Source organism: Aythya marila (assembly GCF_965140915.1).
Source record: "Aythya marila genome assembly, chromosome: 17".
NCBI lineage: Eukaryota > Metazoa > Chordata > Aves > Anseriformes > Anatidae > Aythya > Aythya marila.
The window spans coordinates 5,977,538-5,998,291 of record NC_139058.1 but is presented as its reverse complement, the minus strand read 5'-3'; the positions used below and the strand labels follow the sequence as shown (position 1 = coordinate 5,998,291).

The following is a 20,754-nucleotide window of genomic DNA, read 5'->3' as shown; positions in this document are numbered from 1 at the left end:
TATTTATTTCCTACATGCATGTCACAAAGCCTGAGCACAGCCCAGCAGGTGCCCTGGGAATGGTGGTGCGCTGACCCCCAAGGAGTGCGGCTGCGTTGGGTGGTGTGCCTCCAGGGACTGGGGCACTGAGGTGCTGCTCCTTGCTGCCTTTCCTGAGGAGACAAAAAAATTAAACTCTGTGCTGCGGTGAAAATAATTCTGTGTGTGTGCTTCTTACAGGTGCGCCTGTTTGAGTGCCGTGATCCAGGTGCTTTTCTCTCAGCTGGCTTGGAGGCCCTGTGATGAGTTTGCAAGTTGGACCGTGTTTGGATTATCTGAGGGACTCCATGTGGAAGGTGTTTGCACCCTCTTGAGCTGCCCTGTCTCCCACTGTGGCACCTTACACCTCTAGTTAAACCTGTTGTTCAGGTACTGTCAACGTGTCCAACTGGTGCAAGATGAAAACCCCTAATCTGGAGAAAATGTAATCATTTGGTACTGAAGCTGAGTGCCTTTTGGAACAATGTCCATTTAAATTGTATCTGACTTTAAATCTGTGGGACTTCTGGATGTAATACATAAGTTCACATCTTACGAAGTCCTACGTCTTCAATACTAAACATTAATGTCACAGTAATAATAATAAAAAAAAAGCTTAGTAGCTGATGACAAAAGAACAAGTCTTTCCCCACATAGTTATGTGACATTTTAAAAGCTGTTTTCACCCCATATCGCAGTCTAGTAGACTTCTAATGGTTTGGAAGGGAGTGAAGGATTTTCCAAGTTTCAAAGTTACCTACACACTGACTTCAACTCAGCTTGTAGCCTGGGAAGGCTGGCAGATTTCTTTATAAGCAGTGACCCCAGCATTGTTCATAGGTAGGACAGCTTCACCTGCATGGGTGAGCCTGGGGCCTTGACTGATTAATCATATCTTAATTATTATTTTGGTTAAAAGGGGGGATAAAATTATATACTGAGTCAACAGAGATACTGTCAGGTCAGGATTAGATAACACCACAAGGAAAATGTAAAAGCTCCCTGGAGAACTATGTGTTGTCAATACAAAGGCAGCTTTAAAAAAATCTGGGAGAGAAGTCTCATACATATTTTTTATTTTATGAAACTTACAAATACATGTAAAACAAAATTCAGCCCTGAGAACACAACCTAAATAGAAACATATATCTAGAGATTAAAATACAGTTTCAAGTTACAGGATCAAAATTTGTATTTAGGAGAGTGTTGGTAACTTATGGTATCTGAAAACTTTGGTGAGAATTAGATTTCTGGTACTCTTGGTGGCTACCTGTATCTTCTCCATAAAATGAGTTAAAAGTTACGTTCTTCCTGCCATATGTGATTGTCCCAATTTTTTATTTGCTTTTGTGTATTTTATTTACATGTGTATATTTATATTACCTGTCAAAGGGATGTCTAAAGTTGGTGTCTCATATTAAAGCCTTGACATTTTCTGTCATCTATGACTCAAATCCTGTGTTGTCCCAGTTCAGCCCACTTGATGGGGGTCTTGAAGACTGTATGGTGCAAGCCAAGTGTCTTTCTCTTTTTCGTAAACATTGATGTTTCTTCCCATCCTTTTAAAAGTTCAATACAATTTAGCTGTGTGATTTATGGATACAGGGCTGCACACTTATTTATGTATACATGTACTCTTGTATACATGAATTACATGGATTCATGCCATATAAAATGCTATAAATAATGTTATCGCTTTTGATATCCGGAAGTATTTAAAGTCTTTTACATTTTTATTCAGTAGCTATTTTAGTCTAAAGCTGAGTAGGATCAGATTTATGTATTTAAATGATCTCTTTCTAAATCTTCTATGATGTGCCTGTAGGAATGTGCACAAATCACTTGCAAAAATTGCCTGTGCCTCAGGTTTTATATAAGTGAGATACCTTTACACTGTGTAGGACTATTTGCCAGGTACTGTGTGCTATGCCTTGATGATTTTCTGTTCTTTTTCACTTTTGAATGATCTTGATTTTAAAAAATGTAATGTGTTTGAGGTTGTTGCCCTAAAATTAGCCACTTGAAAGCAGAGATTTAAATAACTAAATAATTTCTCTCCTTGTCCTAGTAAAAGATCCTGAAGTTAATACAATTTCAAAGCCTTTTTATTTCCTGTTCCAGACCTTACTTTATTTATGCTGGCAGTTCCAGAATGAATGGGACAAGAACATGTGATCTTTTGCACATGTGGATATCATTTGCGGCCATTGTGCAGTTTGCTAATGGCAATCTGTGGTTTAAAAGGAAGGGGTTGCCTGTTTAAAAGAATATTGTCATGCCTTGATTGTATTTTTTTCATTAAAAATGTTTACACATTTTCTTTTTTTTTCCCTCAGTTTTGCTTTTTATTGCTCGGGAAGTTTCTTCAGAAGAAGAGGAATGCATTTCATTTGCAGAGAGCATATGTTGATTCACATGTCACATCTAGAGCTACTCTGTGAGATGTTCTGAAGTTCCTGTCGGAGACCATGCCATCATACCTGTGTACTCTCTTTGTGACTGCACCATGCTGCAGAAGGGGATCTGACTCATGCCTGCCCTGCTTGGAGACCTGTTTGTGAGCACTCCTGTTTGCCATTTGAAAGTTGCTTCTTCACAAGTGTACCACATAACAATTGCAAGCTTCTCTTCCAGAGAAGCCAGTGATTTATTCCAGCCATGTCACTAGCTGAAGGGGTTTCACAGCCCTCTGACTCTGTGGACCTTTGTTAGTCACACTGAGAACTGGTGACCTACAACGTTAATGTTGAGCGTGTTGTGTTTTAAGGTTTTGAGGAAAATGCAGAGACGGCATAGCAGCAACACTGACAACGCTCCTCCTGAAAGGTAAATCTTTTCCCTTCCTTTCTCCTGAAAGGTAAATCTTTTCCCCTCCTTTTTCCTACCTTTTCCTCTCCAGGTGGCAAAGTTCTGATTTAAGCATATGGTGTGTTTCATGGTAAGTTTTAGAAGACAAAAGCTCGGAAGTGAGAAAAACATAGACTTCCTCATCCTGTGCATGTAATGTGGCCAGGCTTTCTGCTTGGGTTTAGGGACAGATTTACTTTTCTCCTTCATGTCAGTTATTGACTTCTGCCAACAACAGTGTTACAGGTTTGATGATCCAGTATGGCACATATGGAGACAGCCAGCTTAGTAAAGGCAGGATGTTTTAGAGCTCTAAGAGCTCTCGAAGAGCAATCCATGGCACAGTCCTGCGGGGATACTGAGTGCTGTCAGTCTGAAAGGGTCAATCGGTATGAACAGAGCCTGTATATACTTCTGTGACATAGTATTTTCTAGAGATTTAGGATGATTCTTTACGACATCCTAGAATCTGTATCTAGGTTCATGTATGCGAATAGTTAGAAGTAGAATACTGCTAATTCATTTCTGTAATTATAATATCAGCAAGGGAGGCTTGCCGCTCTTGTTGTTCTGGTACTAAACACTCCCTTGTGCTTTCCCAGAGTTAGTGCTTGACTTTTTTTCTTTCTATTTTTTTTTTCTTCTAAAGAAGAAACTAATCTAATTACTAAGACAAAGATGGAACTAACAAATTTCATTGCTCTGGCTCAGCTGATATTATAAGTGAAAGATCTGGATCATAAGCAGTCACTTAATATTTCTTAGTGGTTTTGCAGGTAGAGGGGAAGCTTGATGTCGTGACCACTTTTACCACAGATCCATTCTTAATTTGAGGGCAAAAGAAAAGCATTTTCAACTTGTTCTGTGTGATGCCACCCAAGCCTCAGTGCAGTCTATGGGTTTTTATCAGCAGGCAAGTCTGGGCCCTGAGAAGCACATAAAATGCATTGTGCACCTGTCATATGCAATGTAGAGCTTCTTGAGACTACAAACTTGTAAGACACTTTGGTATCTGTTTGAAGAGTTAAAAATATTCAGGGTAGGTATCTGTTACTAAGTGCAAAAGATGCACAGGGTAATATGAACTGGTCTTTTTAAATACTTATTTTTCTTAACAGAGTAGATACATGTCAGTGACATCAACTGAAGGTTTTCTAACTGTAGAATGAAATTCTTTCGCCACTGACATTGTGGTCTTCACTTTGGTTGACTTCATCAGACTCAGAATTTCATCTGTGTATATTTATTTTTAAATGTGTGCCTGATTAATTCCTTCCTGCTGAAAGCATAGTCGTGTATCCTGGTAGTATTGTTGCAAGCAATACTTTTGTATTTGTCTGTAACACTCAGTTCCACCCAATGTGTTTGTTATGTTCCCAGACGTAAGTACAGATCTGTCACATTATGTCCCTGTCTTGTGTATACATCCCTGAGTTGTAATGTTAGGTGTAAAATTCAAAATCTGTTGATGCATATTTTGAACCAAAGAAAGGTGTGCCAAATCTTGTTGACTTGATTCCTTGCTGGAGCCTGTGGAGAGACGTTGGGAATGGGGTGTAGCTATAAAAAGCCTTATTAGGAGTTTACCTCGTGGGAAGGTCTCTCTAGAGAGGTTTGAAGCTATCTCCAGAGTCAGATGAAAGGCAGTGCTCTGTGCCCTGTAAGATGCCTGGGGAGGTTTTTGAGCCCACGGGAGAGGGCGGGTTAAGGGCCCTGTATGTGCCTGCATGTGCTGTCTCAGCTTGTGACCACTGTTTCTAAAGTTAGACATCTCCAAGGCTTAAAACCAAGAGAGACTGGAGCTCTGCAGCATGCCCTATTTGCGGGCTATGACTCTCGTTGCACATTATTTATTCTTTACTCTTCTTTTGCAAGTTAGAGAGGTATTTGCTGTCTGCCAGGCATTTACTCCCTAATGGTTGTTTCTACCTGTTACATATATTGCTGCCTTTCATCCAGACTTTCCACGTGTTCGTTTCAGTACCACAGGGTTGAGTTCAAGTGAAGAAAGCATATATTCTTCTGGTATTAGGATGAAGATATTTAAGACTTTCTTTTGGAATCTGCCTGTAATCTATCCAACAAGCTTAGTAAAGAATCAGTGCCAGACCTAATTCTGCCCAGTGCCCAGTAAACAGAGTACCTCCATGCCCATTTTGCTGAGAATATCAAAATAAAACAATTTCTCTGTGATCCGTGAACGCATCCTTATTAATATTTGTTGGAACAGGGACACACAGGCAGCTTGCAACACTTCTCTTCCCCAGCTGACTCTCTCATTTGTGTTATTCATCAGTGGGCAAGTATTGATCATTTCTAAATAGAAGATCTTGGGGGTAGATCATTTCCCTAAGGTAGTCTGATTAATTTGTATGTATATAATGTGTCCTGGCTTGGTTGCACTGTTTAAATTTACATGTTTTTATCAATGTTTTTATTGAAATATTGAAATCATTATTGAAGATGTTGAATTTAATGCTAGATGTGTTATATGTATGTGTCCTCCAAAAGTAAAGGGAGCGTTTGGGAACTCTGATCCTCAGATGAAGGAACTGGTGCGTCTTGATCAGTGCTTTAGAAATACTCTGATCTTATTTCAGGAGTCTGGTTACTGGTCTCCATTTCTGCAGCTGTGACTTTCCAACAGCAAACAGAGTGAAAAGCATCTGTTATCTGGAGACCTACATATTCTGGCAGTGCATGAAGAACTCTTAAATGATACAGTCGGGAGTGGTCTAAAAGACCAAGAAGTTCTGTGGCACTCATTTAATCACTTTTCTTTAATCTTCTTCCAATGCAGAAACCGGAGCCAAACAGTCAGTTCTGAAACCAGCGTGGATGAAAGTGGAGTTTTTGAAAGTCTCAAGGCTGAAACTTCCTCTCCACAACAGCTGTTCTCGGGCCTGGCAGGTATCCCGTCGGGTACCATCACAGCCACGCCGTTCCAGTCAGGTTTGGTTCTGGGCTCTTCAGCGGGAGGTGGGGAAGTATTCATTCAGATGCCAACCCCGAGGGAGGAAGGAAGCAGTCGTACGGAAGGAGCCCCGTTTCACCACCGGCAACAGTCCCATCATTTCCACCATGGCCATCACCGGGGTTCATCCCTGCTGCACATGGCTGGGGGGGACCGCCACGGACACACCGAGGAAGGCAGTGACGAACAGGCCGGGACTCCAGCCCCAGCTCTTTCAGAGTTAAAAGCTGTGATCGGTTGGCTGCAGAAGGGACTTCCCTTCATCTTGATCCTCACGGCTAAAGTTTGTTTCCAGCATAAGCTTGGTAAGCACTTATCCTTTTCGGATTGTAAATGTATTAAAGGGTGGGTAGGAAGCTTTATCATGCTGTGATGCCTGATGCATATATCTCTGTGACAGCGTCTAGAGCTGGAGGTGTTCTAGCATGAAGGGGGCGTACTAAAATGCATGGGATAACCAGCTCCACATCCTTTCAGCTGACTTTCAATGCAAGCTGTTTTCATCTGTGTTAGTCCCATCTGTTTCCTATTCTGACAAGTAGGAGATCATTTCTGTACCTTTTCCTAATCTCTCCATGACATTCCTTTAGGGGCTGAGGATGTTACCAAGGCTTCCCACTCAGATCTCTCTCTCTGAGAGACAGAGAACTTACATTAGTGACTAGCAAAGGCTTCTGTGTAGCACAGAAGGTCTCAGGGGGATGAGACACTTGTACAGCTGAAACAAGGGTAGTTGTGAGAACAAGCCAAACAGCATCAGCTGTTACATCTTACAGTTGAGATCTTCAGAGTTCCTTAAAGAGTATGTCTATCCCAGTTTCTTTCATGGGACTTTCAGACCCTCAGAGGTCAAGTAAAATCCACTCATCTAATCCTTCTCTTACTGTGAAGTTTTATGTGTGGCGTTTCTGAGGATCCTTACTCATTTGGGGAGTAGTATGCTGAGATTATTGTCACAGGGAAGCCAATAATGCCTAAGTTTACACTGGTTATAGCTGCTGGTATTCCCCAAAAGAGGAATTGATTCATTTCTGCAACATCTTGCTCTTTAAACCTGGTATCCTATATGGTTTTGATAGTGTGCCCTGTCATCTAGGATATGCTGAACTGCTGCTGTAATACTGTCTTCTAGCTGACTTCTGTTTGCACAGTGCAGCCACAGCTTGCAGCACTTCTGTTCTTTTTCAGCACAGAGTTAGGACGGAGTTTCTGTATTTGGCTGGGTGAGTGCTCACTGCAGCAGCTTCATTTCAGTTTAGCTTGTATTTGAATTTTGAGTCCAGTCTGCCAGTTTTAGTCATTTATTTATTTTTAATTCCTAGTGCATCCAGAATATCACCCAGTAATATTTTTCAAAGCTCAAGATGCTCTTACCCAATAACTTAGGACTGAAGATCCTCCTACGTGGCCTTTTGTACTCTGACAGTGTCTTTTCCTGCAGGGATTGCTGTGTGCATTGGTATGGCCAGCACATTCGCATATGCCAACTCAACACTCCGAGAACAGGTTGCTCTGAAGGTGAGTACAGCATCTTACTCTCTTTTACTTCCAAGCGACATTGCTCTTTGTATACAAAATAATGTATTTCCTGAAAATTCTTTTGCAATCTAGGGTTGAACACCATTGTATGTATACAGATCTGTCAGAACAAGAGTACTGTGGCAAAATCCTCACTTCTTCTGCCTACTTCTCCCCACTGATGCTCTCCCACAGTTTCCATTCTGCACTTTTGTGAAAGTATGTTATAATAAGTGCAAGGGAGAAAAAGTTGGGAAGATTGTAATCTGCCTCTGGCATTGCACTGGCAGCTTCCCTATGCCTCAGTTTCCCATCATGTATAGCAAAGGTGCTGAAACCAATTTCACTAGTTAATAATGATATTTAATTTATTAGCATTTAGATGTTCAGCTAAAGGAGTTTGTAAATGTGTTACTTGTTAGTGTCTTTTAAATTCTCTCTTATGATATGTTTAGAATGTGAAGAAACCAGATCTTCTGATCTATCGTGGTCTTCTTCAGTGTCAGCAGGATACTTCAACAGCACTAAAAGCATAAAACAAGAATTGCTTTTTTGACAAAATGACATGGGTCGCACGAGCATATAAGTACATGTACCAGCAGCAGTAAAATAAATGTGATACAATGCTAAATGAACAGATGAACTGCACAATTGTGTAATAGATTGCTGTTGGCTTTCACTTTTCACCTCTGTCTTTCTAGCAGCATGCCCATTAATCCTTCTGCTTTAAATCTCAACCTAACATCCCTGGCTGTTGAATAGCTACAAAGAGCTATATTCTTAATAAATCAGCCTGCAAAAAAAAAAAAAGCTTTTTTTTTTTTTTTCCTCCCAAGAGTAAAATTTACTCTTCAAAATTGCACAGGACCAAGACCCAGGACAAGATCGTCTGTCTTCCAGCTTCCATCTATAACATTCCTTGTGCTTTGAAATGTAAAATTCTCACTTCTTCTGACCTTTAATTATTTATTGAATCAAAAACGCATGTCATGTACCTTCATGTATTCAGATAACATTCACATGCTGCATATAGTGATGGGTTATGTTATATATGATTTAGCTAAGCCGTCTTCTAAGTGACTATGGATCTATCTGTAAAACTCCCATTTCACAAAGTGTCATTCCAGACAGGTGAAAGCTCAGAATTGTAGTACAATTGTATACAACATATGGAACTGACTTTTTTAACCTGTTTGTCAAGCTGTATTTTAAATATCAGGAGAACTTAGTTATCCCAGGAAAAATCCCAACTTTGAGCATTGTGCTATGCAAGCAAGGCTATCATCTTCGCCAGTGTATTTCCATTAATTTCTCTGAAATTGCTTTATTTGAAAAGGTTAGGTGAGTGAGAGCCATTTCTGCTTTTGTTTATAATCTTTACTTCACAACCTATTTGTGAGTCTTAGTCCTGTGTAAATAACTAATTACTGAATGCTTAATTGCATATTTGTGTCTCCTGGGTCGGTCGTGCATTTTTCAGCAGTTAGAGGCTCAGTACAACCCTTGAGACTTTGAATTTATCTTCTCTGCTTCTTTTTGTTGCTCAGGAGAAAAGATCAGTATTGGTTGTCTTCTGGATCCTGGCCTTTCTCACCGGAAACACCTTCTACTTGCTTTACACATTCAGCTCCCAGCAGCTGTACAACAGGTGAGCAAAATTTACGTTGTACACGGGAGGAAAAAGGACTTCAGGTGTCTGCTGTCTTTGTTAGGTTTTTGTAATAGCTTTCAATGGAGGAAAAGAATGTGTGTCACTTTTACCAGTGGACTGTACTCCTGTCAATAAATGACATAACCAGGTCTGAATGGGTCAGCTGTGATGATACGCTACAGTTTCGGGTTGAAACATGTACACTTGCCACTTTCTCATGTATCAAAGCAGGATGGATAGTTTTGTATAATGGGACTTCTAAATTCCCATTTTGACCACTGTGACTGAAGGTAAAGAGCAGGTGTTGGAAGCAGACGAGAAACTGATCGACTGTTTTGACTTTTCTTGTAATATTTTTCCTTTTCAGTCTATCCAGCTTTTAGTTTGTTACTGGAGATAAAGTAGTAGTATTTTACCTCATTATACTCAGGCTTGGAGATATTTGAGTCTGGTGTAATTAAGATAGTCTCCACTTTAAAATGCTGACTGAAGCAGTTCTCTGGTACAGAAAAGTTAGTGTCCATGGCTATGGTTTGGTGCCGTCCCTGCTCATTGTAAAGGAGGGATTAAATGACAAATAGGAAGCAAGGATACTTAAGCAAGGGGACCTTAGCAGAATAAATAAAAAGAAACAGAGCAATTATCAAACATAGTTACTTGATAAAGTAGTTTGGATACTACTAGTTAAAACCATATTGATTATCTTCCCAAGTAAAATTGAAGGCAACTTAGAAATTCAGACTGAAAATATTTACTGGAAAATACACTGTGCATAATATGCATCAGTTGGGCTGCGGCTGGATGTCTCTTGAGCATTTTTTTTTTCTCTCATTTATTTCATTGCTTCTCAGCTTCTTCCCATAAGTGCTGTCTATGCAGTGAAAGAGTCAAGGGCCCACAGCCCTTGTACCTTTTGGAATTGGCCCTAACGATTTTGGGTTTGATCACTGGAAAGCATTGCATGTATATGTAAATACCTTCAGGAAAAGGGAGAGATGAGAAGTCTTGTATGCGTGGGTTAGAATGAGAGATGGTGAGCTATGGGATAATCTGTATGTGGTTTGTGGGAGGGAATGGAAGAGAAGAAAGAGGTATGGCAGAAAGGCATTAAGAAATTTATTTACACTACAGGAAAACAGCAGCTTTAGGAATTAGGTTAAGGTTAAAGGGATGAATGAGCACAGTTTAAAATAAAAGATAGGTCTCCTAAAATAAAAGATTTTCAGCAATTTGGGGCCGTCCTACGCGCTGGTTAGGGCATAGTTTATTAACTGTGAACAGTCTGAGCAATGGCTTCACTGAAAAGCCCCATTCCTGCAAGTGATGTCGTGGTGCATGGAGTGCCAAGCTCCTGCTAGTGGATCTGTTGCTCTCTATGTGGGCACCTCTGCCTGTGCACAAGGCAGGCCTGTGGAAATAGCTGCTTTGGTTTTGTTTCTTTCTCATCTGTTTTTCATTTCCTAATTTATTTACTTTTTGCTTGTTTCTAGTGCACGAATAGTAGTAAAGTTTCTGATTCTGTTTCTGTTTTTAGGATTTAATTTTACCTGTTGTGCTGTGCCAGTGTTGTGAGTATTTTAAATTCATGCTCAGGCTTTTCATTCTGGGTTGGCTATCTTACCTTTCCATTTTTATTTCTTAAGTTTTTGCTTTCTGTCATTAGGCTTTGGTAGGTAAATATCCTGAACAGGAATCCTGTATTTTCAGTCTGAGTAGGGCCCAGATCTTATGCTGCTCAGGTCAGTAGCTCCTGCTACATGAAGTTGTGCTGTCCTGGACTCCCCTTCTTTAAAGGCCGAATGTTCAGCGCAGTCAATAGCATTAAGTAAGGGATGCTACCTTTCTGGAGGTTTGGTTCAGGTAAGAGTTGCTAACTAACACAGCCCAGTGAGCCACTTTTGGAGCACGACCCTCCTGAAGTTCTGACCTTTCTGCCAGAGTTCTGCCTAATACAATGCTTCCTTTGTCACCCGCTTGTTTCACGTGCACGAGTAGCTTTAGAGATTGCTGCCCCTGAAGTAGCTCTAGTCAGCCAGCCTCGGTGGAGAAGGACACAGTGGTCTTAAGTTGTCCATGACTTTCCTCTTCAAAGACAACTGATGACTGAGACTTCAAGGGAAGAACCTTCACAGTCAGGCCTGAAAGAGCAAGCCTATGAACTGAAGGTGCTGTGGTTAGACCAGATGCTCTTTTCTAGTGTAGATTGTGGTTTTGAAGACTGCAGTCTCAAAAACAGATTTTTTATGTGTTTGGGTCCTGTTTTCTGATAGTGAGCAAACCTCAGTAGAAATGGGCAAGAACAGACAAAGTCAAGAGGCCCAGAGGAACTGTGGGACTAATTTGCATGTCTTATTCCTGTTGCCCTTAAGGACTTCACTGAGGTTCAGTGGATTTTCTAGGCCTTCTTTGGCCAGCAGTGGATAGAGCTGGTATCAAGAAGCCTAAGCGAGGTTCTCCTCACTGGTATTTGAACCTTGTTGTCATGCCTTTTAGCCTTATATTTCTGAAACCCAACCTTGAGAGACTGGACTTCTTTGACCTGATGTGGATTGTGGGGATTACGGACTTTGTGCTGAAGTATCTCACTATTGCATTGAAATGCCTAATTGTTGCCTTGCCTAAGATCATCCTAGCTGTCAAGTCAAAGGTAAGAACCTGTTGTCTTCTGAATGTGTGGATGTTTGTCGTTGATAATCTGATACCTTTACAACATGTACAGACAGAAATGCGTGTGGAAGGACAAAAATAAGAGAATATCTGCTAAAACTTTAGGAGAGAGTCACCTAGGTAAGTTTTGGTTTTTGAACAATTGCAGACCTGAACAGGGATTTGGTAATGCCAGCAAGCGATTGAAGTCTAGAAAGAGAGAAGTAAACATTATTTGAGAAGGAACGAGTGTTAGCAGTGAGATAACTGCTTTGCTGGTTGACGCTGTTGTAAGTCTTGTTTTCTAAGCAGTCTTTGTCAATAGATGATTGAAGAACTATTTTAAGTAAACAGTTAAAATGTTTAAATACATACAAAATCATACATAGACCATGCCTACATTTTGAAACTTTCTCTCTATACTTTCTCTCAAGTTACCATTTCATATATGTATATATATATATATATATATTTTTTTCTTTTTACTCTTCACAGACCTGTCATGCTATCCCTTCTTCCGCTTAGTAGTGTCTCCATTTCAGTGGCAAAGGTAGCAATGTATACTTGCATTTGATAAAGAAACTTTCTGGCAAGTGTTTGGATGAAAGGCACTGTATAGATGCAAGATACTATCATTAATTGCAGAAAGTCTCAGGCAGGGCACTTAAGGGGATATCTAAACTGGGAATAGTTTTGCTTACAAATGACATGGGTGGCAGGGGAGTTGAGCAGTTTGTTCCTGCACAGCAGGGCTATTTGAGATGGTTATTAATTTATTTCTGGCGAATGTCCAGGTGCTTTTTTTCTTCTATTATTATTATTTTATTTTGGGAGATTAATGTGCTAGGTCAGAGCATAATCCAGCCTGGGGAGGGGAGGAAAAAGTGATGTGAATAGTCTTCCCAAGATAAATTGCAGCATTGGAAAAGGTTCACAGCCTTTGCTTGCTTGTCTGAGAGCTATCCCAAGTACTCATTAATCCTTGTCGGGAGAGAAGAAAGAGAAGGGGTCTTTATTTGCAGCTACAGTGGGAGGCTGGTAAGATCACATCTGTCACGGGCCTATAATGACTCAGAGCACAGATGCTTCATTTTTAATACCTTTTTCTGGATAGCAATATTTCTCACTTTTTTTAAGTCTCTTTTTGTCTTAGGATGTTGTTGATGGTCTCACTGTCCCTTGACATCTGAGACTGCTGTTACCTACTGCTATGGATCTGGATTTTATTTTTTATCCCACCCTCCACAATGCATCCATTAAGCCAACTAGGGATGAGATCTGGTGTAACAAATTAAGTAAGATCAAACTAGGATGGGAGAGCTCCAAGAGAACCCCAGGATGCCATGGAAATTGTAATTGGTAACCATGTAGCTGAGTTCTTTCCCTGAGTCTGATGACCTACCTTACTTCTACAGGCTAGCACAATGCTACACACGATTTTTCAGATGATTATTTAAAAAAAAAAAAAAAAAAAAAAGTATTTTCTGAGTTTAAACAGTTCTGTTGCACTTCAGACATTAACTTGACCAAATTCTTACCAAGGTATTTGCCATCTGCTGTCTTAATGTTTGCCAAAGTTACTGTTTTCCTCCCCAAATACTTGTAGTAGCATTTCTGCTTGAAGCCTTGTCTATAGCTTGTGAATTTCTGGATGCCTGTTGCTTAATCATAGCAGGTAACAAGCTTTTGGAGAAATAAATTTAATTTGTAGGGTAGAGATATAAGGTGTTTTTTTTTGTTTGTTTGTTTGTTTTCCAGGAAATATTTTTGTTGTTGTTTTTCCTGTGGATAAAACTAGTTGGAACAGCAACCTCTAGCTCCTTATAATACAGGTCCTGAAGAGGAGCCTGGTGCTCTGCCAGGGACAGAGTTCGTCACAGCTGTGAAGGGCTTAGGGGTATTTAATCTTGAATTTCCTTGCAGTACCTTCTTGCTGGCAGTAGATGATAAAACTTGCCAATGGCTGGGATATCAGGGTCTCTGATCAACTCTGAGTAGGCCAAGATATTCCTTGTTTGGGAAGTTCAAAGGCACTTCCAAAGCTAGTCTGGATTTTCATACTGCTACTTGAGATTCTAGTCTTCTCTATTACATGGCTTTCACTGATGCTTGTGTAGTCTTTCTAGTGTGAAGCGTCACCTCAGAATGGCCTTCTCTTAAAGCTCGTACCTCTCCATATCCATTGTGATTGAAACAAGATCAGATTCTTTCTTTTAAACATTGAAGCCTTCATATATCCAGTCTTCTGTGTAGAAGAAACAAACCCAAATGAGTCTTTTCTCAGATACTCATTCATTCCAGAACTTTGATTTTATTATTGTTCTCTGCTGGGCTGTCTTTGGTGTTTCTTTAATTGCACCCTCAGGTTTTCCAGGACATTTCTCTAGTCTGTCAAGATGATTTTTGAATTATAATTCTTCTTCCCAATGTGTTTCCTACTTTAGTGTGAACTGCACATTTGATAATGATGGAACAGAGTAGGCTTAAGGTCATTCATGAAAATAGCGAGTAGTACCGAACTCCACTTAGCTCAGATGCCTATTTTCATTTTGACAGTGAACACATGAAAGATGTGGGCTAGCACACTCAGTTCTCCCAGTCTGAAGTACCGGTGTTATGTACTTTTAGTATGGCCCCATCACATTAAGAGCCATCTTGTATCCAGTACACATTTAAAAGGAAAAAGCAAAGAGGCTTCCCATCAGCAATGGAAATGAGGTTTACTAAAGCCTGATCCGATGTTATAACTGAGAAAAAAGCAAGCAAACATTAAAAGGTAGAATCTCTTTGATTTGCTTTTTCAGTCTGAATACAGGCAGCAGTACACGTCGTTTGGGGCCAAAAAATGGTTGTCAGGAACCAAAATTATACTCAGTGCTGGAATATGAAGCATGAAGACTGCTATGTCTACCCATAGTTCTCCAAGCTTGAATAGCTCAGAAATGGAATATCTTTGCAGGCAGCCCAACCAACGAATGAGGGAAGATCAAAAATTTAAGAAAATCCCAGAGTTTCTTAGGTTCTAAACTAGCCTGGAAAAACAGAGGTGCCAAGAGAATCTGAGACTGCAATCAGGCTGGAAGGCAGGGAAAGAGCGGCTTGTGCATGGGGGGAGAAAAGCAGCAGAAAAAGGAAGGCAACCCAAATCAGTGTGATCTTGTACCTTTGCAGTCAGAGGGAGACTGTGGGAGAAGGAGCATGCCTGTGGCTAAAGATGTCCCTTCCTCCCCCACGAGCTTCAGCGTACCCTTCAAAGCTGGGTACAAGTCTTAATAGCAGCTGGGCTCATAATTTCTTTGGGAGAGGGGCTTGGCTCCCACCCTGCATGTTGAAGGCTCTCCATCAAAAACAGCAAATAAGATCATTTGGTTCAATATAAAATGAATTAAAGTAAATTAAACTGCAGGAGCCATGTGGCCTGCAGAGGCCTCCATTGTTGTGCACACATAAATGGCAGCTTTTCATTTTCACTGCTAAGAAATGACAGCTTGAGAGGGGTGGAATTAAAAATAAGGAAATAAATAATAAAAAGACATTTGCCAAAGATTTCCCTTTAGGAAATCCCAGGTGCCTTAAGTCTCCCATCCCCTCCTCATGCTGCTGTCAGTAATCGAAGCTGATATCCTGAGGAATGGAGTGAAACATGGGGGAGGGAGTAGAGAAGGAAAACCAAAAGAACTATGTAAGAACCTTGGATATACAGGAGAGAAAGGCACATACCAAGAACACACTTTTCCAGTAATCTTAATGGTTGGTGCATAAAAAAAGCCCTGAGTAAGAATTTTCTTTGCGTATTCAGTACAGGTGTGCAGCCAAGCTACAACACCAAGGAATCCCAGAGCTCCATTCCTAGAAAGTTGAAAATTCATAAGGCAAATATCATTTGTTGAAAATGTAGCATGAAGTTGATATTTGAATAAATACTCAAGATTTTTTGTTTGAAAAGTGGATCTAGACATTGCAAATTAGTTTTTCTGAAGTCTGCAGTGATACTGGCATTACTCTTGAAGATTTTTCTAAATGCTTTTCAAGTTGCATCAGTGGCAAGTGTACAAACTAGCACTATTGGCTGCTCACTGCGTCTATGGAAATAGTTGCTTGTTCTCTTTTTTTTTTTTTTTTTTTTTTTAAAGTACTATCTCAGCAAATCCAGTTGGGGAATACTTCATTTGTATGTGTGACAGCCATTCTTTACACTTGGACTTAGGACTAAATACTGTTTTCAGGTGCACCCCATGTTTCCTAGCATGGAATGCTTACAGCTCTACCATGGAAACTAGCACATTAAGCTTTCCATATTCCTTCTGAAGCTTCATTTTGGACATGACAGAAATATCAGAGTATCTTCTGAACAAGGGAATATGATCATTCAACTGAAGCAAATCTTAAAGAATCTTAAAGCAATATATAACCACGCAGCTGATCTGTAGTAACTTCATTCTGAGTCTGAAGCTAGTAAGGCCTAATTCTAAGTAGCCCCACTGCTCTTCCACATTAGAACGGTGCATGAGCATGAGTTGCTTCAGTTATCATGTTTCTTTCTCAGTGCACAGACAGTTCCTGTAAGGAGAATGAGCACCTACCTTACAGAGTTTAGGACTTTTCTGCAGCCTGCCTCCATCTTCTGTCAGAGCTCAGCATCACAGGATACCACAGTTCAAAATCATGGGACCCTGCCTCTGACTGATCAGACTGACCCATCCTTCATCACACAGTAAGTTGTACAAACAACTTGCACATGCAGAGGTTTTATGTTCCTCGAGCAACCACCTCATCTTGCACACAGTATTCATGTAGAACAATCCATCGCATAGAACAGGTCCATCATGATGGCTCATGGAGGAGGGCAAGCTGGAGCAGCTTGCAATTCCTGCAGGCTTCAGCCTCTTCCAGAAGGCTTATATTAAGAGAAGATGCCAGAAGGGGGTTGAGTTAGTTGCAATGGTGATAGCAACAGCCTTCTCCTAATGTCATGGCAGTCCCTCTTTCATCATAGCACCGGATATGTATCAGTCATTTAACAAGAAGGTGATTAGAATATTTTTTTCATCCTGAGGTGGAAAAAAAAGTCACTTGGAGTATTTGAGGCCTCCAAATGCTGCTAATGAAAAATATGGGAGCATTAAAACAAGGCACATGAGCAGTGGGAATTGGTACATAAATGATGTGTTACAAAAAATGTCACTAAGATTTATTAATTAATCCTAATCTTCTCCAACAGTGTAGGTAAATTGGTGTTTCTAGATAGGTGACAATAGATAGGCCTATCCTCTTGGATGCTCTCTGGGGGAAAATCACTCAGAAATGATTCACTCTTCTTGTAGAATAATCTGAGCCTTGATCCTCTAGACCATAGGAACTGTGTGAGGGTTCTGTAGAAGCTTTTCCCTCTTTCAGCCTACAGCAGGTGTGGCATCCTGGAGATGAAAGTAAGGGATTAAAGAATAACTAACTAAAGCATACAACTAAGTTCTGAAGAACTGGGACTCTTTCCCATCCCTCTCCCTACCAGGCATTGAAATTCATAGCTACTAATTTTTTTTTAAAAAGAAACACTGCTTTTAACTGCCTTCAGATTTTAACTTTCCAGTGTAAGTGATCTAAGGTATGACTTTCAGAAGCACTGCACTAACTATAAAATCTCACAGTCCCTCTAGTCCCACCTTTAAATTGCTTCTCAGTTTGCAGACAGCACACTGGAGGGAAGGGATCCCATCCAGAGGGACCTGGACAGGCCTTAGAGGTGGGCCTGTGCAACCTTATTAGGTTCAACAAGGCCAAGTGCAAGGTGCCACATCTGGGCCAGGTCATCCCAAGCACAAATCCAGGCTGGGCAGAGAATGGATTGAGAGAAGCCCAGAGGAGAAGGACCTGGGGGTGTTGGTTGATGAGAAGCTCCACGTGAGCCAGGTCTGTGTGCTTGCAGCCCAGAAAGCCAACCGTACACTGGGCTGGACCAAAAGCAGCGTGGCCAGCAGGGTGAGGGAGGTGATTCTCCCCTTCTGCTCTGCTCTCGTGAGACCCCACCTGGAGCCCTACATTCAGCCCAGGGCCCCCAGCACAAGAAGGACATGGACCTGTTGAAGAGAGCCCAGAGGAGGCCACAAGCATGATTAAAGGGCTGGAGCAGCTCTCCTACAGAAACAGGCTGAGGGAGCTGGAGTTGTTCAGCCTGGAAAAGAGGAGGTTCCAGGGAGGCCTTACAGTGGCCTCCCAGTACCTAAAGGGGGCTACAGGAAAGCTGGGGAGGCACTCTTTGTCAGGGAATATTGAGACAGGACAAGGAGTAATGGCCTTAAACTGAAAGAGGATAGATTTAGATGAGATACAAGGAAGAAACTCTTTCCAATGAGGGCGGTGAGTCACTGGAACAGGCTGCCCAGAGAAGCTGTGGATGCCCCATCCCTGGAAGTGTTCAAGGCCAGGCTGGATGGGGCTTTGGGCAACCTGACCTAATGGGTGACATCCCTGCCCTTGGCAGGAAAGGTCAGAACTGGATGGACTTTAAGGCCCCTTCCAACCCAAGCTATTCCATGATTCAGTGATTTTCACCAGCACCCTCTGTGCCACAGTGCTGTTTATTGCTCCTACCCAACACTTTCTGATATTGGCAGTATGACCTGAAATCTCAGCAGAGCCTGCTCTCCTCTGATCCAAATTGCCAGCAGGTCTCAGTTTTTCTAGCATCTTCCTGTTTCAGTATATGTCCTAATGCTGCTGGCAGCAGAACAAGTGAGACTTGGAACTTCCCTTGGGTGCTAATCACAACTTACAGTTGCCTCATTGCAACTTGTCTCACTTCTTACATCCCATTTTAATTCTGCCATGTAAAACTTTAGCATGCCATTCTCCATTTCCTTCTGTGAGGCACATGCACGCTTTTACAAAGCTTTATGTTAAATAAGACTACAACATCAATACTCAGGGTTTGTGGAAATTAGCATTGCTTTTGCAGCTGTAATTTGCCCCCTTTTGGTGTTGCATATGTTGCAATTCATTTTTTAATTACATGATTTTATGTTATTTTTCTGTAAGACCTCTTCATCCATCACCAAACATGGTATGCTGTGCCCCACAGATGGAGCAAGGTGGTATATTGAAAGAAGCTGGTGTAGAAACTGGAAAGCACGTAGAGAACAAAGAGACCATTGGAAGAAGAAAAACACTCTATAGGTTAAAGTTGAATGCTACACTGGAGAATTAAATTCCATCTTTTTCTTTGCCAAATAATTCCTATGTGATTGTAGGAAAGCCATGTACAGCTGCAAACTGAAGTCAGTGGTTTTAAAGGTAATGTGATCTATTAAATTGAATATATTAAAAACTCTAATCCCAGACATCTCAGGTTGAACACCAAAACCAACCTTACCCTTCCTGTGTCTCAAGTTTTCATTTAGAAAATGCAAATAATAGCTGTCCCTTATGTCAGCCAACGATGCAAAAAAAAAGTTTTTGAAAGTCTTATACTATACTATAGTGGTTATGTCATAAAAAGAGACTCAGGGATCTTTAGTAATTCTCTCATCAGAGCTTGAATAGCATGAAGTGGTAAGATGCAATTTGCCATCATCTAATGAGTGTATAACAAAACAGTAAAGTCATGTGCTTAATGAGTACCACTCACCTTCTGTGAAAATGGTGATCATTGTTAAACACTACATCTACAGAAGGAAGATTGAGATTGCATGAAAATCCTGAATTCTGCTCTTCCAAAATAAGTGCTAGATTTAAAGTACAGAAATTGTCTTTTACTATGATTGAGGTAGAGGAAAAAGGAGGGTTACGCAAGTCATTGACTTAGTTTTTAAACAAAGCATTCTGGAAAAAAACACAAATCTCACCATGTGGCATCACATGGCTCATCATCAGCATTGGTAATAATTAGATCCACAGCACAGTCCTTCGCTGCTTGTGATAATGAAGTGTTTGACAGCAGAAAGCTGACAGCTTTCGCAGTAACTGACCCTACAGAGGTTCAGCAGTGTACTTTCATTTTACTCCGGCTTAATTTCAACTTGTTGCAATGGCTTAATGAGACCAAAGCCAAGGCTTGTTCTGGTATCTGACTCTACCCAACAGAGAACTATAGTTTCTGTTAATTCCCTGTTTAGTCTGTGTAGTCCAGTGTGATGAAATGCTTGCTCAAGGACTGGGACCTACGCAATTCAGACATGCATCACACTCTGCAGAGTGCCTAGGTTTGCACTGATTTTTATGAAATACGAAAAGTCACCCAACAGAAGCAGCCCTTGACTTATCTCAGGTTGTTCCAAATCAGAGATCCACAGGAGAAATAATTATAGTCATGCTTAATATGAAAGTTCTTCCAAATGTGTATGAGAACTACCTGAAATGCTTTAGGTTGAAACTCTTGAATGCAGTTGAATGCAGGTTAAAACAAGTATTTAGCTTGAAAAACTTCAGTCTAGGTAGCCAAGATATAGTAAAGCTGGAGAACAGAAGACAGAAAGGAGTATTGGGTGCATTTACAAATGATGGGTGCTGCTAACAGTGAGTTACTGCTGTTAGAAAGCTAAATTCTGCTGATGAAATTGTAGGTTACAACCTTGTTTTCTAAGCTTCTGGCTCAGAAGACCCCATTTATTCCTGGCACAGCCCTTTGCAGAATTACTTCTGATTTTCTAGGCACTTTTCCTAGCTTAAAAAAGGGCTGGTGTTGCACTGACATGCTTGACAAGCCTTATTTTTGTAAGCATTTACTGGAGCTCTAGTTCTCTTTTAAATGCTGCTCAGCTGTCCTTGTATTGCTTCCTTCCTCCTGGCTGTAATCACTCTAAGGTTATCAAAAGACCTCTCCTAAATGGTCAAGTGGATGGTGGTAATAGACTGGATGGAAGGATGCCTCAACTGAAAGGTTTAGCTGCACTCCTGTAAGGGTGTTAATTATCTAGCTGCTAAGAAATCCCAGTATCTTGCAGTTACCAATGAAAACAAGGCTCACATCATAACAGAAAGGAATTTGGAAAGCTCCATAAAGGTGGGGAAATTTTGTGGCTAAAAAGAATTGAAATTTGTTACTTGCTGCACGTTCATTTTAGAGCCCCCACTCTTCCACTTCTGATTCTGCAGCCTGTGACCC

General features: G+C 40.8%; 1 protein-coding gene across 2 annotated transcripts in view; it reads left to right on the top strand.

Moving 5' to 3' along the window:
* RNFT2 (ring finger protein, transmembrane 2) overlaps positions 1–20,754 on the top strand; it is a 36,189-nt gene that overhangs the window by 265 nt on the left and 15,170 nt on the right. For both annotated transcript variants that reach the window (XM_082774002.1, XM_082774001.1), the window contains exons 2-7: positions 220–408; positions 2,355–2,844; positions 5,666–6,144; positions 7,281–7,357; positions 8,905–9,005; positions 11,502–11,655. In XM_082774002.1, coding sequence (XP_082630128.1) covers positions 2,762–2,844; positions 5,666–6,144; positions 7,281–7,357; positions 8,905–9,005; positions 11,502–11,655 — 894 coding nt within the window. In that variant the 5' untranslated portion in view covers positions 220–408; positions 2,355–2,761. The remainder of the gene's footprint in view (positions 1–219; positions 409–2,354; positions 2,845–5,665; positions 6,145–7,280; positions 7,358–8,904; positions 9,006–11,501; positions 11,656–20,754) is intronic.